The sequence below is a fragment of the Ricinus communis genome, chromosome 8 (genome assembly GCF_019578655.1).
Source record: "Ricinus communis isolate WT05 ecotype wild-type chromosome 8, ASM1957865v1, whole genome shotgun sequence".
Classification (NCBI taxonomy): Eukaryota; Viridiplantae; Streptophyta; class Magnoliopsida; order Malpighiales; family Euphorbiaceae; genus Ricinus; species Ricinus communis.
The window spans coordinates 23,810,786-23,827,798 of NC_063263.1; the positions used below are offsets into that span (position 1 = coordinate 23,810,786).

Genomic DNA, 17,013 nt, shown 5'->3' on the forward strand with positions numbered 1-17,013 from the left:
AAGTAATCCGAAGTAGCCTATGAAGTTAAATCGAGCCCTCTACCATATCTACTACAAATGTGGTTCTTGGAGGGAAAGTGAAGACCGAAGGGCAAGGATGATTTAATGGTCTTCTTCTTTAAGCAAGGAGGGTTTGCACTAATGATAAAAAGTGAAATGGCAAAAGAGATTTTATGATTTTGGATGTGTTTATATTGTTTTAACTATTGTTGTTCTTTGGTCGCTACATTCCACTTGTAGGTAGTTTATGACAAGGAGCTCAAACTCTGATCTTATAGAGCTTCTGTCTGATCCAGAACGATCCCTCAGACTCTTAAGGAAGCGTTTGCAATTAGAAGAGGAGGAGATTAAGGTTGAGGTACCTGTAGATAGAGCAGAAGGGATGGAGAATCACAATGGAAATGCCGCAGCAGATGCAAACAAAATGATGTACGAGTTTGCTAAACCATCATTGGATGGCTTTTCCTTCGAGAGTTTTCCTAGATCCTTTAAGATAATTTGACATTTAATTACTTGTTTGTTCATAATTAATCATAGGATAACACTTCATTGATTTCTTTAGGCTAGATAACATAAGACGCTGCAGTAGGTCTAGGTTCATCCTTTCCCGAGAATATGACCTTGATACTCACCATTTGTGCTAGTCTACATCGATAGGTTCACTGCCTTAGATTATAGCTATGTAAATAGCATTATCAAGTAGCAAAAAAAATCATAAAAATAGAGAAGATGTTGATGATGCTGCATTTGAAAACCCTTAGGTTCTCACTACATTCTGCTGATCCTCGAGTCTTAAGTCATACGGAGGAGGTTGAATCAAAAATCGGGTAGGAATCTAGAGTGTTTAGGGTTTTGTGTTTGTTTTTAAGTGTATTGCCTCAGAAAGTAAACTATCACTCTCTCTATTGATTGTTGCCTCCTCTAGCCTAGTGTCACCACCCATTTTCCAAATTTAGATATCGAGAGAATTACGGAAAACTCGATGATGAAAGTTGTTATTTTTCCCCACTCTCATGGAGTTGGAGAAGTCAAAATTCCAGTTAGAGTTATAATTAATTGAACTAAATATTGTGTTTGAAAATCAAATTAGGCTAAATTGATAAAAAAAAATTTAAGGTCAAAATCAGTCAAATGGCTAAGTTTGGGGGCTAAATTGTAAATTTTTATAAGTCTACCAACATTTAGAGCCAATCGGCTCTATGTACAGCCGATCAAATGTACACAGACCGATCAGCTCTATGCAGTGCCGATGGACTCAAAATCGAATTTTAAACACCCACAACCATCAAAATTGACTTTCTAGAAGAGATCTTGTCAATAATTATCTAATTTCTTATTATTCTTATGATTAAATGGGTATTTATCAGTACTATCCCAAGTTATTAAAAAACCAGTATTTATTAATTAGGGAAAGATTTTGATAAAGCTATTTTTATCTTTAATTCTTGGAAATATCGATAATTAAATGGAGAGTAAATCTAAGTCTCTAAGGTTTCCCTATCTTTTTCCTATAAATAGAAAAGAAAACCCTAGGCTTAGAGGGTTGGCAACTGAGTACATAATGATTGGTAAGATTTTTGGCATACGCATTGTAATTTTCAAAAATCAAACACAAAACCCACTAAACACTCTAAACCCCTACTCCATCTTTAAATTAACTTCCTGCTCTACTCTTGAGACTCAAGGATCTGCCTAATACGATGACAATATGAGGGTTTTAAAGTATCCATATCACCATTCTTCTCTTCTTTCCTAATTTATTTATTACTTTGTTGATCTTTATGTTATTAGAAACATGCTAGGGTTTTAGTTTCTTTCCATGATTATTATTTTTTTAATGTTATATGTGTTAGAATTAGGTTTTAGCATGACTTGTATGTTTTTATAATATGCATGTTTCCTGGATTTTGAATATGATAACTTTTATGTTCTTGGATTTTGAATCTAATAACTTTTGTGTTCTAGGGTTTGGAATATGATAATCTATGTTAACATATTATATTTACTTTTCTTTATTGATGATTATTGTATTTGAATGATTAGATTTAGGTTAGGCATTATTTGTTAAAAATGCATGTTTTAGGAAATTGACATCTTTACCCACTATAAGTTTTCTTTCTTCATGAATTTTTTTTAAAATAAGTTTAATTATGTATATTTCATACGTATTTTAATGCTTCTACGTGTCCTCTAGCATGGATTTTGAGTATTCTGGAGCTGGAGTGCCAAAAGATTGCAAATTCGGCCTAGAAAAACCCTAGAGTCGATCGGCTTTATGCACAACCGATCGATTTTATGCATAGTCGATCGGCTCTGCGACATAGCCGATTGATTGTTTGTCTACCAGTCGCTTTATTTTGATGATTTCAAGGATTTTCGCCAATTTTAGCCTATTTTTAGTTGTTTTTTAGTTATTTTAGTTGTAAAAGGATTATAATAACTGAGTAATTTTCCTGTTTTCTTTTATTTTGCTTTATTTTTGTAACTTGTGATGAAAAGTATCTAATTCATTGGTAAAACTGATCACCTAGATTTAGGGCTTTTAATTTGGACTTTGGCATGAAACCTGTAGCCCATAGGGTTAATAAGATGGTAATTAAGTCTAGAAGTAAAATTAGTTAGACTTAGGTAGGCTTTGCCATATTTAAAGTTAATTAATCAACCCACTTTGAATAGAATGACTGAATTAGGCCTTATCATAAATTTCATTTCTAAGCAGAAGAACTATTTTCTTAAAAGTAGTCCATTAGGCTTAAAGGCTGAAATTTAAGAGCATAATTGATAATTGGGCTAGACTAGGTAGGCCTTGTATATAATTGATTAGTAAGCTAGATTAACAACTTAAATGTGGGCTGGGTTTAATAAAAATAAGCTAGACTTTAGAGGACTTTATGTGCTATATAGTATGCTTGTATATAAACTGCTGCATTTATGGGAATAACCCGTTAAACAATAAAATTAAAGACTAACATACACAAATAAGGAAGTTGGCCTTCAGATCCATCTCTAGATTTTATGGCGTAAGCTTGCTTATGGAATTTGAAAAACAACACTTATTAGTAAAAGTGCCCCGGTGATTACCCGGATGGCGAATCTCATCTCTACGCTAGTCTTAGTAACTAGTTAGCGTGTTTCCGATTAGGTTGAAAAGCTTTATAGTACCGTAATCGTTAAAGACACTTGGGTGCGCGTCCGAAACCGCCGCCCACGCCTAGGGTGTCCTCTTTTATTTATAGGAAAGGATGGAGAAAACCTTAGAGACTTGGATAATCATCCCTTTATTTTATTAATAATTCTTTAGAATTATCAATAATTAAAAAGGATTTATCAAAATCGTTTTAATCAATAAATAAAGTGTTTTTTAAGGTAAGTAAGATAATTATCAATAAATATCTATTAAATTATAAAAAATAATTAAAATCTAGATAATTATTAATAAAATTCTTTTAGAAAGTTTATTTGAGTAATTACTGACATTTAAAATCGAAAGACATTAACAAATGAGGCAAAAAGTCTGATTTTTTGGCCAATCGGCTCTATGTACAGCTGATTGGCTATATACACAGAGCTGATTGGCTTTACGCTTGCAAATTTTTGAATTTTTATAATTTAGTCCCTGAATTTTCATAATTTATAATTTTACCCATCAAACTTAGTTTTTCTGTCAATTTAGTTTAAATTGATTTCAGAAAATATTTTTTTAGTTCAATTATTCACAACCAAAATTGGAATTTGATCATCCTCAATCTCTTGAGAATCAAGAAAAGCAATAACTTTCATTATCAGACTTTTCGTAATTTTTTCAATATCTAGATGCGGAAAACGGGTATTAACACCCTTTAATTATCTTTAATTATTGAAAATTATCGCTAATTATGGGAGTGTTTATCTTGGTCACTAGGGTTTCTACCACCTTCTTTATAAATACAAAAGGAAACTCTAGGCTAAAGGGTTGGCAAATCTTAGAAGAGGACAATCAGTAAATTTTTGGCAAACATATTAAGATTTTGAAAATTAACAAATATTACCCTAAACACTCTGGACTCCTACTCGGTTTTTGGATCGACTTTCTCCTCTACTCCTGATACTCAAGGATCTACACAATATAATGATAATCTGAGAGTTTCCAAAACTTAGATCATCTTATTATCTCTTCCTTTTTTCTTTATGTTTTTCCTTTTATTTTTAGTGGCATGTTTATGATCTATTCCTTCAATTTTGATTACTAGACTTAGATCTGATGTTTCTTTACCATGATTATATGAACCTTGCTTAGAATAAATCTGTCTATTAGAGTCTTGAATCTGATATCTTTCATGTTAATTATTAGATTGGTATGCTAAGTTGATTGGTCAAATGATCTTTCATATTTAAAATTAGAAAAATTAAATATGTTGTTCTTAATTAGATATGCTTCTTTTAGGAAAGTTTTCTTTTTTTACTATCTCATAAATCTTTAATTAATAGCCAGCATACTTAGGGCCTATTAGATTCTTTTTATTCTTGTTTATTTATGAATATTAATTTATCTAAGTATGATAATTCAATAGATTTCACATTTGTACTTGATTTTGTCTAGACTATAGTAATTTCTGCCTGAAATATCTGTTTTCTCATATTTGGACCCTATATGATTGTCTATTTTATCAATTTTAATCACATGCTAATTAATTCTTGTCTTTTTTACATGTTTAAATCGATGATAGGGGGTTTCAGAGTGGGATTTTTTTGCTGAAAATCTGAGATAAGGATCGACTCATTATCCGAAGGAGTCGATCAATTGTTCGTTCCTCACTCGCCCATTTCTGCAGTTTCTAATGGGTCTTGCCCCTTTTGTCCTTTTTTAGCTTTTGTATTTATTTTAAGTATGGAGAATATAATTTTGTTATTTTCCTACCTTTTTTGCTTTCTGGTTTTGTAATTATATAATGTATAAAGTAGTGATAAATATATGATTGATAGTGATTGTTAATTAAAAGAACTCGCATAGACTTAGGAATTTGGTAAATTAACCCTAATTATAAAATCTAACTAAATCTTAGATGGGTTTGCCATGTTTAATAGTAATCTAATCTATTTAGACTTAGAAAATTAAAACAAACTTTTAGCATACAAGAAGAAGTCCATTTAGAATCAAAGGCTAGTTGGATTTAATAAGTTAAATTGGGCTAGACTAAGCGGTTTTTTTGTATGAAATATGAATAGTCAAATAGGATAAATAACAAGTAAGGATTGGGCCAGACTTAATAAAATTATACTAGAACTAGACAAACCCATGCTATGTTGTAGTACTTATATGTAGAAATATTTGTCTATTAATTAGTAAAATTAACAGTAAGAATACACAATTAAGGAAGTTGGTTTCTGGATCCATCTTTAGATGTGGCAATGCTTTCTTAATAAATCTAGTTATGCAACAAATTTAGAAGAAATGTCATGGTGATTACACAAATGGTGACTCTCTTCTCTATGTTAGTTTCTGTGATTGTTAGCATGTTTCCTATTAGATTAAAAAAGTCTTGTATTGTCGTAGTCACTAAAAACACTTGAGTGCATGCTTAAAATTGCCATCGACACCGTGCGTAGGTATCTAATTAATCAAAAATAGAATTTATATCCATCGACGTGTGTCTCAAGATCACTGACTAGAAAATCATAGAAAAATTCACATCACACACCCAAGTGCTTTTAGCGACCACGACATTGTAAGACTTTTCAACCTTGAGAGAATACACTAATCAATCACAAAATTTGAGATGGAGAATGGAGTCGGCCACCTTAGTAATAACCAAGACACTTTTGTGGCAACTAGAATTTCTTAAAGAAATCAATTACCACATTTAGAGACCTGATGCATTTAAAAACTAACTTCTTTAAAAACTAACTTCTTTAGTTATATATTTTAATATTTAATTTTATTATTTAATAATTTATTCTCTATAAAGACAATATTGTATAATAAGATCCATTTATGATATAAGAAAACAATCATACTAGGCATAAAATATTCTAGATCTACTTTATTTTTATTCATTTTTATTTTTACCATCCTTTCTTAATAAAACCTACTAAATTCATGCAAAAATAGTAGTTAGTGTTACCTAGTATCTATGTGTATTTATTTTAATTAAATAATCAAAGTAAGAAAAAGAAAGTCTATTAAAACGTACAGAAATAAAAAATAAATAACACAAATACAATCCCAACAAAATTAAGAAGGTACAAAAGAAAATGAATTAGAAATACAAAAATATAGAGATGGAACAACAAAATGGAACTGCAATGCTGCTTGGCAGTATGCGATGTCGTGCGATATTACACATAATCGAACGACTATGTAGTGGTTGGGCGGCTTTTCGCACAACTGGTCAATTGTTCATCATATTCCAGTTTTTACTCTCCAAATAAACACCAAATGACAAATTAATTAATTAATTAATAATTTATACAAAGGAAATAAATTAACAATAAGAAAGGAAACAAAGGCTTAAAGAAGTGAAGAAAAGAAACACGTGTGTAATCAATCCATATTAAATGTAAATCCTCAATAAACAGAACGATAACAAAGAAATAGAAATTAAAACATATACGAAATAACATGTCTTAAATTCTTAAGTTTTCACCGTCCAATGTAAGTCCATAATCTCAAGATTGCTAGATTCGGAAATTGGATTTCAGTCTTTCAAAGTGTATTTAAAAACCAAATTTTAATATTGCTTTAATACTCAGTAGATACATTATATTTTTTTCATTAACCATTTTCTGTGATTTGCCTTTATAGAGTATAAAAACTCTAGAGGACTTATTGATAATTATTAATCTAAATTAATGATAAATATAAAACTTAATTTTGAAAAAATTATTTGATAGGTTTATATTATGTATATATAATTAAGATATTTTAGTAATTTATTTATATATAATATGTGGAAGTATGTACATATTATCTCTATTTGACATTGGCTAAAGAAGGAGAATACGAGCCAAATATACAAAAAAAAAAAAGGGGTTTTAATTGAACTGTTATTGCGAAAGGCTCGAAATAAAAACACGTGGACTACCAATATTGCAAGCTTAACCGAATATATAAAGGCCCACAAGAGGATATTAATTAGCTATTATGTATTTAATGATAATTACTTTTAAGTTGTTTATTTTGTTCAGGATAGTTAAGAGGATAACTACAGTAGTATTGTGCTTAGAGAATGATTCTGAAAAATTAATCTCTATAAGTAATGGAGATCAGTTAAACAGGAGGAGCCTCTTCTCTCTGCAAATTCTCTACAGTTCATCTTCTACATACACTTAGTTAGTTTTGCATTATTCTTTCAAAGATCAAAGAAACTTTTCAAAACGTTGAGAGTGGGGACCAATCATCTTAATATCTTGAAGAACTTTTGAATTTTGAGGGAGTTTTAGTTTCCTGTTTTATATTTTTTTTTATGTCTTTCTATTTAATTATAATGACCATTGGATTAAATATATCAGGCTAATTCTCATAAGTGTTTAGTTTAACTTTTTACTGATGTATGAACTTTATATATATTATGAGTTTAACGAATGATTTTTTTACCTTCATACCTGAATTAGTTTCATCTATTATTGTGAATTGACCATCATATTAATTTAATAGTAATATTTGTTATGAAATTTTTTAGGTTAAAAGTATTAGAAACAACATATTTACTTTAATCTATGTGGGTATAAGAAACTTAGATTACATCATTGGCTTAAGTAACTTAGGAAAAAAGTACATTACCATATCATTTATTAGATTTAGACTTTAAAAAAAAAAATTACTAGGTATAAGCTAGACTAAATGATATTTTATCATATAATTTACATTAAACATTTCATTAGTTTTTTTAGTTTATTTAAGTTTTTTATAAATCTTAAAACTATTATCAAAATATTGACTTAGAGTGTTTATATTTATTTTTAATATTTTTTGTGTGATAATTGGTCTTTATAGTATATATTCTACAATTTTTTATGAGATTGATCTCATAATAAATTTTTATATATTATCATTTGATTCGTACACTTGCAAGTATTAAGTTTGAAATATTATTATTCTATCATAATTAATCAAAAAATAGAATAATAAGAGGAATCATTCAAAAGGATAACTATCTATAATTATCACAAGACTAGAAAATGTATTTTTGGGAAAAATTATATAGCCATTTAGCACCGCATGCAATGTTGCGCGACATTGCACAAAGCCGAACAACTTTGTGCTATAACCACAAACGACATTGCACCACACGTTTTGTGTGGTTGTGCTCCCAAAGCCGCACAACATTGCGCAAGTTGACTTCGATTTTTCTCTTCTGACACTTTGATCATCTTAGTCTCCATGAGATTTGACAAAAACTAATTTTTTATTATCGGAAAAATTTCTCAATATCAGATTCTAAAATTCAGTGCATAGATTAGTTTATCAATAAATAAATATTTATTAATTTAAGAAGAATTTATATATAAATTATAAATAAAATAAAGAATGCAATCAATATTAAAAATTATTAAATTTTAAATACAAATTATTAAAATATAAAAATTTAACAATAATAATTCATCGAAGTAAAATAATTAAATTTCTGCTAATCAAAACTTAAATTTTTTTAATTTAGAAAATACATATTTAAAAATGTTAAAAAAATGTCATGCTAAATCACATAACATTTCTTTTTATATTTATGAAAATAATCTATAAACCAAAACGATACTCGTAATATTATTTTTTCTTATATTTATCTAAAAAATCTAAAACGAAAAATAATATATAAACTAAACCGATACTGGTATCAAAATGTACTGGGTTCCAGTAAATAAATCTGAAACACCCGTTGAAACAGTATTGATAACCTTGTCATCAACACTCACTCATTAGTATCGTTTAATAGTAACATCGCCTAAGAAAGAACCCGTGATTATCCATATCATACTGACTACAAAAAGCCAGAGTCGATGAAAGCTACATGGGAATCTATCATTATCATGATCAACTCCAATCAGTATAAGAATGTTGTTCTGTCAACAGAGTGCATCTACCAGTATAACCTACTTGTGAATAAGAAGGGAGAAGAGCATTTGAAGTCAACAAAAAAGACGAAAATTTTATTTCTTTTCCAAAAATGAAGTTCACAAAAATTCTACTTTTTCCTTCCTCTTGCTTTTACATTCATGTTTATACATTCATTTCCACTTCGAAAGGAGATAAGTAGACTCGAGCCACCTAACTACACATGTATGTATATTCACCTTCTAGTTCCACCGAATGTTATCTTGTAGGAGCAAGACCTCACACCTCACAGTTCATTCTCGAGCAGGAGCTTCCTCATTCTCGATATGTGAGGAGACGGTAGTATCAGAGGCAGCATCATCAATGTTTAACTGTGATACTTCGCCCCCAACGGAGGAGGTCTCATCTTCACCGCTAATAGAGGAGGGTGCCGGGGATGCATCGGGGGTAATGGTGCATGCACTCCCATTAGCAGGGGATGGAGATGACTCTCCCTCTTCCATTGCCTTTTGCAGGCTCCAGTACATTATGCTAGCTGCTAAAGTGAGAATCATCTTTTGGTTAACCTGTCACCACATCACAATAACAACAGTCAAGTGCAAGGAAAAAAAAAAGTATTATCAATTTAAACAAAGAACTACATTGATATTGCACCTCTTATGTCAGAATATCTATAACATACTAGAAAATAGGACTTCTAATGATTAAGAAATTGCTCTCTTTCTCTCTCTCTCTCTCTCTCTCCAAAAGCATATTAGAAATTGTAGGCTGGAAAGAAATTGCGACTGTGAGCTTGGTACTGTTTGCTAATTGTTCAGCTAATTCCTCAAAAAACCTAGTGATACATTCTTCAGTCACTTTATGATTGCCAAAGTCACAAACAGAGCATGGCAACCTGTAATTTAAGAGCTCTCAAATTTAAATTGCAACAAATTTATGAACCTGTTACAGCAGCAATCATACCTCCATGATATCCTCGGGCAACAAGAAAATGGAACAGCCAAGTTTCCTAGCCACACTGATTATGTATGTAGCATTCAGTCTCTTTTCCTCATCTAGATTTTAGGAAGAAAAGAATGAGAAAAAAATCCAACATCGGTAGTTTTCAACACAATCTATAGAACGTAAATTAAAATAAATATGCAACAAAAACATTCATTCCTCTCCAAATAAGCACAACTATATAGTCATTTATCTGGTTAAACATAACAATTAGCAAACTCACATACCAGTTTCACCCTTGGTAACAAGGTTCCAATTGACTACCCTAGGTTCCACCGCACTAAGAAGCTCAAGGAAGAATATCCCTGTCGATAGACTCTTATCCTGAAAATTTTCACCAAGCAGCAATGCTAAGTATCTGCAGATTTGGGATGCAATGGTTCAAGATAAAATCAAATGCCAAATTTTGCTAACCCTGAAATTCTCAATTTGAGAAGTTCTGCCTGTATTTTTAACCTTCTTGTTTGCCCACTTTAAAATATCTGCATCAGTTACTTCTTTCCCTTGAGAGTGAGCTCTCAAGTTATTCAGGAGTTGAAGCATATTATATCTCATCAGCTGCCATAAGAAAGCTGAAACAGATATCATCAGTTTAAGCCAATTTGAAGAATTGGTAAAAGGCTATTTTAGTTGAGGAGAAGAAAAAAATGAGAAGAGAAGGAAAAAGATTTTGCATGGACGCAAGAGCTATACAGTAAGGAAAGGACAAAGAATATGCTAGATACTTGGAATGAAATTTATGCCTAACAATGCCATAGAGGTTAAGTTCTTTCCTTTCTAACTTCTGAATTTCTGTTCCATTCAATTTGTTGGCCAATGAATTTTCATAAGGGAGATACTAAAAGGTTATGGTATTCTAAAAAAAATGAAAGTTTTGCTAACCATATTTCTAATGTAGCTGGTGCTTCTAAATTTTTCTCTACGCTTTTAACAAGAAACACAAGATTTCCTGGATATATAACCAAGCATAAACAACAATAACATAAATAGAAGAAGTCTATCCATAATACTATTCACACCCACAATAGAATTTCGCCGTGCCAAAATAATAATACACACAGACAATTCCCTGTTAACAGTGAGATAATAAAGATCAGGCTATAGACCAATCAAAAAGTTCCATCTATTGAATATGTTTTAAAAATCATCCCCACAAGTCCAGAGATTATAAAGCATCAATAAAGAAATTTCAAAAGCAAAAGTTCCTTGCAAAGTCCATCAAGTTATGCATGAGAACATACAAAAATGAGAACAAAAGAGCGCAATGAAAAATATGAAATGGCAAGATATAATTGTGCTTATCAAGCATCACATGATTCAATTTCATAACTATGAAGTTTCTGCTTCAACTAAGAGGTAACAAATTTAAAGAAGATATTGCTGCAAAATGAAAAATCAGACCAAATAAAGGATGATGTTGAAGACAAATGCACTGGCTTACCAAGAATGAGCTTCTTATTTCCTTGTACAATATCATTTCCACCGACATTGACAAGTGAAAATCTCAATTGTCTCCCAATCTTTACAACTTGATTGCAGTTCTCTACTTTTCTAAACGGCATCTTGATTGGAGGCTTTGATGCATGCTTCCAGTTAACTGATCCGGGGGAAACCTTGTCAAGCACTTCTAAAAGTATCCATCTGAATGCATGATCATTGACAGTCAAGTTTCTGATTTTAATACTTGCAATACTAGACTAAAAATTAAGTCCAGTACCCTGCTAGATTATCCATCATCATAAGAACATATAGGGCAGCAGCATGACCAAACAGAAAACAGAAACCATATGTGAGAAAGCTCCACAAATGATTTGCAAAGGAGAAATAGTAACCAATTAGCTTGAACTTCATCAATAATTCTATTTTCAATTTTCAACTGATACACCAACATTGTAATGAATTCAATAAATTTGCTAGACTTAACCTTCAGTTGCTTAGACAAAGAACACTGACCCATTTCTAACATCTTCAAACACGTTATTGACATATGTAGCAATTCCAAGACTGTTGATCCACAGTCGAAAGCATCTTTCTTCTCTGGATGTCTGCACATCATCTGTCATTCTCTCTGCAAAGGATATCTTTTTGTTGTCTGTAGAAAGACCATTCCTGCAAGAATCTTTTGCTCTCAGTTGCATAACTACACAAAATATGGGTAGATTTGAGGTGGGGTGGGGGGGATGGTTGGGTGGGAAAAAATGGTATGACTAGGGCCAAACCTAAGGCACCAAAGTTGACATGTTCAACAAGGGAGTAATTAATTTCCTTTTTAAAAAAAAAAAAAGTCCAAAAGAAAGAAGATTAGCAGGATGCCTTGTTAGCACATTCTGATAAAGGAAAACAAGCCCAGCCAAATAAAGTTGATTCAGGTGATCAATTCAAGAAACTGATAACAATTAATGCTCAGTCTTCTTTGTTAAATCATATATATTTATGGCAGAGCTAAACTGAATTATTCAAAAAATGAACATGTAGGTCGGCTATCAAAAAGCAGGTAATGAAGTCCACTTTCTAAAAATTTCTTGTGCATATCCCTATCCCTCTCATAATGGACTTTTATTTGTTTCTTTTAATTTTCAGTTTACCCTGTCAACTGTATCATATCTTAAGATACAAGAAATAGAGGATATTAAAGCGCTTTTTTTGCTTATCCAATTATAAGAGCGTGGAGAACTGATTTGGCTGAGAGACACTGATAACAGAATTACTCTCTGATGTTGTGCTATCCCCAGAACCTTACTCTTATAAGAAAATAACAATCGCAAGAATTATAGGATTGGCGTCTGGAAGCAAATGATTCTAACTGATATTGGCAGCATGCAGTTTAAGGAACCCAATAGCATAATCCAGTAACTTGTGCATAGTATAAACATACTTGATCTTAATAAATAAATACAGCAAATTTTAACTTCCAAATTAAAGGAAGAGGGAATGGACCTTCAGCAGAACTTGCAACAGAATATAAGAATTCTCCTAATACTGTTTATTTCTCACCTTTGATGAAATATTTGTGCCACAAATGCAAGATTCAGATTTGGTGAACCTTCAACTATATCTTCTGGTTTCAAATATCTTTTGCAGTCCATCCTCTCTGCATGATCAAGTACAAGCTTAGCCCTTTCAGTGAAGTCCTTGGCATCCAATGTAGCCGGATTGCAGTGTTCTGGTGCAAGAACATTAAGCAGGTAGGCATAAGCCTTTCCATCCTATACATGTATAACCAAAGGACATCATTAAAAGCATCTCAAGTACAACTAGTTAACTGACTCAACTCTATGTAGTACACTTCCATTGCTGAACCTACCAGTGACAGTAAATCCTTTTTTAAAGGGAGCAAGGATAGGGAATCACAATAATTAAGTAAATCTTATATTACAAACTCCCACATAGTACATATAAGGTATACTCGTAATATAAAATTTGGTGACAATTTGACATAACATAGTCAAGCCTTAAACTCAAGCCCCAAGAACGACAAAAGAGAAACATACATGTCAAAAATACAACTTTTCTCTAATTGCTATTAGGTTTATTAAAATAGCTATTACCTTCAAATCAGATGAAAAATTTGTAACTGGTTTCTCATAGCCTCCTTTCTTCAGATGGAAATTCATCCATTTCAACAATAGCTTTTCAGGGGCCAATCCCATAAGCTCCTCAACATCCTGAGCAACACATTCATGATTAAGCCGTTACCCATTTTGTTCAAAGCACTTTAAAAACTTAACTATAAAGTTTTGATGAAAATAACTCATTACATTGTTGTCATCCACTAGTTCCACAAGCTGAGGTGTCTTCTTAAGGCTAAGATCTGCTAACAGTTGAATCTGACATTACCGCAGTCAATAAGTTGATATAGAAAGAAAAAAAAATAAAAGATGAAAAAGCATTCAGTTCTATGAAAAGGTCAATCAATATGGTTGTTCTGGGTAGAACATCATATTTGATCAACAGGAAGTATACTCTATGCAAATGGACATCACATGAAAGTTTCAATACTCACCTTAATAATTTGAGAAATCAATCCAAGCACCAAATGAGGCTGCAGACAAACAAGAAATAAAATTCTCAAAACTAGAAAAAACATAGCCCCCATCCACATGAAAATCTCAATGATATAAAACTTACTCTTCCTTCCACCAAATCCTGAGTGCCAATGTTAACTACAGTGCAGCCAATAGCTTTAGCAGAATTAAGGCAAAGTGTATGATTTTCGTTCCTCTCCCATGGATTAAGAATGCGTTTTGTGTTAATAGCTCGTTCATCTATTGTGCCAGGCACAGCAACATTGATAAGCTTGCTGGATCATATAAAAGATAAAATCAATCCCTCCAGCGATTGTTGGTTTTCATTGGCACAACAAGTAGAGGAAAAATGAAGCAAATGCAGCCTAAATACCATAGAAGTACTCCATCTCTCACGAGATTGAATAAATCATTTGTGGATGGATCTAAAGGAAGAAACTGCTTCAGAAATGGATCATCGCCAAGATAGCTGTTTACGTGAGCAACATAAGATGATTTCTCAGATACATTAATTGTGTGAAGAAGGGTGGTTGTTGTGGCTTTGAGGAATGAGGAAGCATGCTTTGGTTCCCCTGATTTTGCTGTAACTCGACCTTGCAAATTGAGGTATGCCTGTCCATTCCATAAGATTATTTAGCATGTCACAACCTATAGGAATCCCCACTTCTGGTAATAAACTTCGTATGAACTGAAACAAGTGACTAACCTTGAGGAAGCCTTCAAAATCAACTTCATTGGTAAGGTCAGAAAGTGACTCGCTCAAGATTCCTTTAATCTCCTCCTCATTAAACATTGAACTAAAAGCTTTTAATTTCACCATCAAAGGCGGCAAATCTTCCCCAGTCACTTTACCACTTTGATTCTTCAATGATATATACTAGCATCCACCAAAAAAATGAAGGCCATCTGAGTAACGTTCTAATTCTAATTCTAATATAAAAGCATAATTAGGAAAAAGAAAATCCGAATCATTCAAGGCAGAAAACAATGAAAGGTATAAAATAAAACTCACTTTTGATTTCAGGCTGCGAAGTTCAACCTGTGTGAACTGACTCTGAAGCCATTGATCAGAGACATGAACGCCTATATAACTCGACATCTCTGCGAATTGCCAACGCAGAGAAAACTAACTAATCTCAAACTAGATCTTTCAGATAGAACAAATAGACAAATTTTCGAAACCAGATTTCTCCCAGAATCAAAGGTTGAAGCTTCAGATCCTATTTATGTACAAACAACATCAACCCACAATTCAATTACCCTTATAAGTGGTTTAGCTTGCACGAATCACCAAACTCGATTAAATCTATCCCTGACAAAGAACAGAACCATTAATAGAAGTCATTAAGATAAGGCCCAGAAGGTAAACAAACAAACAATTAAACTATGACCAATGATACTTAAATTATAGGCGCATCATCAATGATGCCAAAAATGATTCAAAACCAAAGAAAGAAACAAAGAAAACAAGAGAACCCATCAGAAGAAGCATCCCATTCAATCCAATATATCAAGAGAAACAACAAAAAATGTAAATAACATATTGGTATTCTAGTTTTTTTTTCCAATAGAATAGCAGAAATGAGCTAAAACCTAACAAATAAAACATAAAAACAAAGAGAACCCAAATTGCATACCTATGAAAAATTCCAAAAAACGAACAACAACAACAACAACAAGAGATTCACGTCATAACCTATCAGCCGCTTTCAAAAACATATACATATCTAAAGAGAGAAAATAAAAGGATAAAAACGGAACAGAATTTTTTTAAAATTATTTTCGAAGAGACAGAAGGGATCGATATATTTCTTCGTGGGAGAGCAAAGCCACAGAGAGAGAGAGAGAAGAGAGAGAGAGAGAGAAGAGAACGGTTTTTTAACAAAGAAGACAGCCAAGAGCATACTGGCCTTGGAACCGATATGAATGTTGGTTTTGCTACTCTCGTGCGTATGGAAATTGTTTTGCACTCGCTGTCTCTGTTTGCCAACTCATGGATTTTGTGGCCACGTACTTTTTGTTCTTTCTTGTTTCTTTCTGTAACTATTTTCGTTGCCATGTGGGATCACTTTTCACACGTTGGACTTATTACAATTGTGAATGACGCATAAAGCTATTTAACTATTGATTTATGCTAAAATAAAAAAATAATATAAACAGTAACAAAATTATAATCAAGTAGTAAAAAAGTCTTATCTATTAATTGATTATAATTAGTAAAAGTAAAACATTTTCTACATTTAACTGAAATATTTGAAATTAATTGCGAATACTTGTTTTAATATAATTTTTTATCTCATTAGTTATTTATATTATATATGATCCAGTATTATTTATATAACTAGTAAATAATTACTTCATTCTAACTGTTTCATAACAAAAAAGCAATACTGAAAATTTGATAAAATATATTTAAGATTACATTTAACAATATATTTAAAAATTTAATCTTTTTTAAATTAGTTGTTGTATTATAAGTGAAATTTTATAGCAATTCAATGATTGTATTATATTAATATATGAATATTATCATAGCCAAAGTCCAAAAGAATATTATTTTGCCTGCAAGAAATCATTTTATAATTTTATTTAATTAACAATGTAAATATTGAAAGTGATGCTATATAAGTACAAATCATAAAAAATATATAGAATGATAATAATGATTATTTTTACTGTTACTTTATTATTAGTGAATTAAAGTAATAATCATACAATATAAGAAAAATATCATATAAAATTTTTAATGTTTATTTATTATTTATTATTTTATATTAACTGATCAGTCCAAATTATATATAGATATTTAAGAGTATTTTAGAGCTTTAATATTTCTATATATAAAATGGTGAAAATATGTATTTTTACCTCACTTAAACTTAATTATTTATTTTCAGGAATATTAGCAAAAAGAAAAAAATATGGAGCTAAAAGAAGTTTAATGGGATATGTTCGTGT

The 17,013-nt window shown here is 31.3% G+C and overlaps 1 protein-coding gene across 4 annotated transcripts; it reads right to left on the reverse strand.

Moving 5' to 3' along the window:
* Positions 1–9,095: 9,095 nt before the first annotated feature.
* On the reverse strand, positions 9,096–15,920 carry LOC8281551 (fimbrin-1). Of its 4 annotated transcripts, XM_015717288.3 has the most exons (16): positions 15,693–15,920; positions 15,316–15,367; positions 15,068–15,156; positions 14,762–14,932; positions 14,429–14,667; positions 14,159–14,330; positions 14,034–14,072; positions 13,789–13,857; positions 13,579–13,695; positions 13,025–13,236; positions 11,984–12,139; positions 11,472–11,671; positions 10,445–10,602; positions 10,258–10,354; positions 9,992–10,083; positions 9,096–9,594 (listed from the first exon to the last, which is right to left on the reverse strand). In XM_015717288.3, the coding sequence occupies exons 3-16, from the start codon at positions 15,152–15,154 to the stop codon at positions 9,322–9,324; spliced, it is 2,082 nt and encodes a 693-aa protein (XP_015572774.1). In that variant the 5' UTR covers positions 15,155–15,156; positions 15,316–15,367; positions 15,693–15,920; the 3' UTR covers positions 9,096–9,321. The 4 variants fall into 4 exon arrangements, with proteins under 4 accessions (XP_015572774.1, XP_048233908.1, XP_002515869.1 ...); XM_048377951.1 differs by having other exon boundaries at positions 15,068–15,361; XM_002515823.4 differs by having other exon boundaries at positions 15,068–15,367.
* Positions 15,921–17,013: the final 1,093 nt, after the last annotated feature.

What these genes read in the sequence shown, in the direction of transcription:
- LOC8281551 (XM_048377951.1), bottom strand. Translation starts at nt 15,154, where the DNA reads ATGTCGAGTTATATAGGCGTTCATGTCTCTGATCAATGGCTTCAGAGT. An exon ending in TTCGCAGCCTGAAATCAAAA is followed by an intron (nt 14,933 to 15,067) that starts GTGAGTTTTATT and finishes GGTGGATGCTAG; the next exon opens with TATATATCATTGAAGAATCA. An exon ending in TTTGAAGATGTTAGAAATGG is followed by an intron (nt 11,672 to 11,983) that starts GTCAGTGTTCTT and finishes TCATGCATTCAG; the next exon opens with ATGGATACTTTTAGAAGTGC.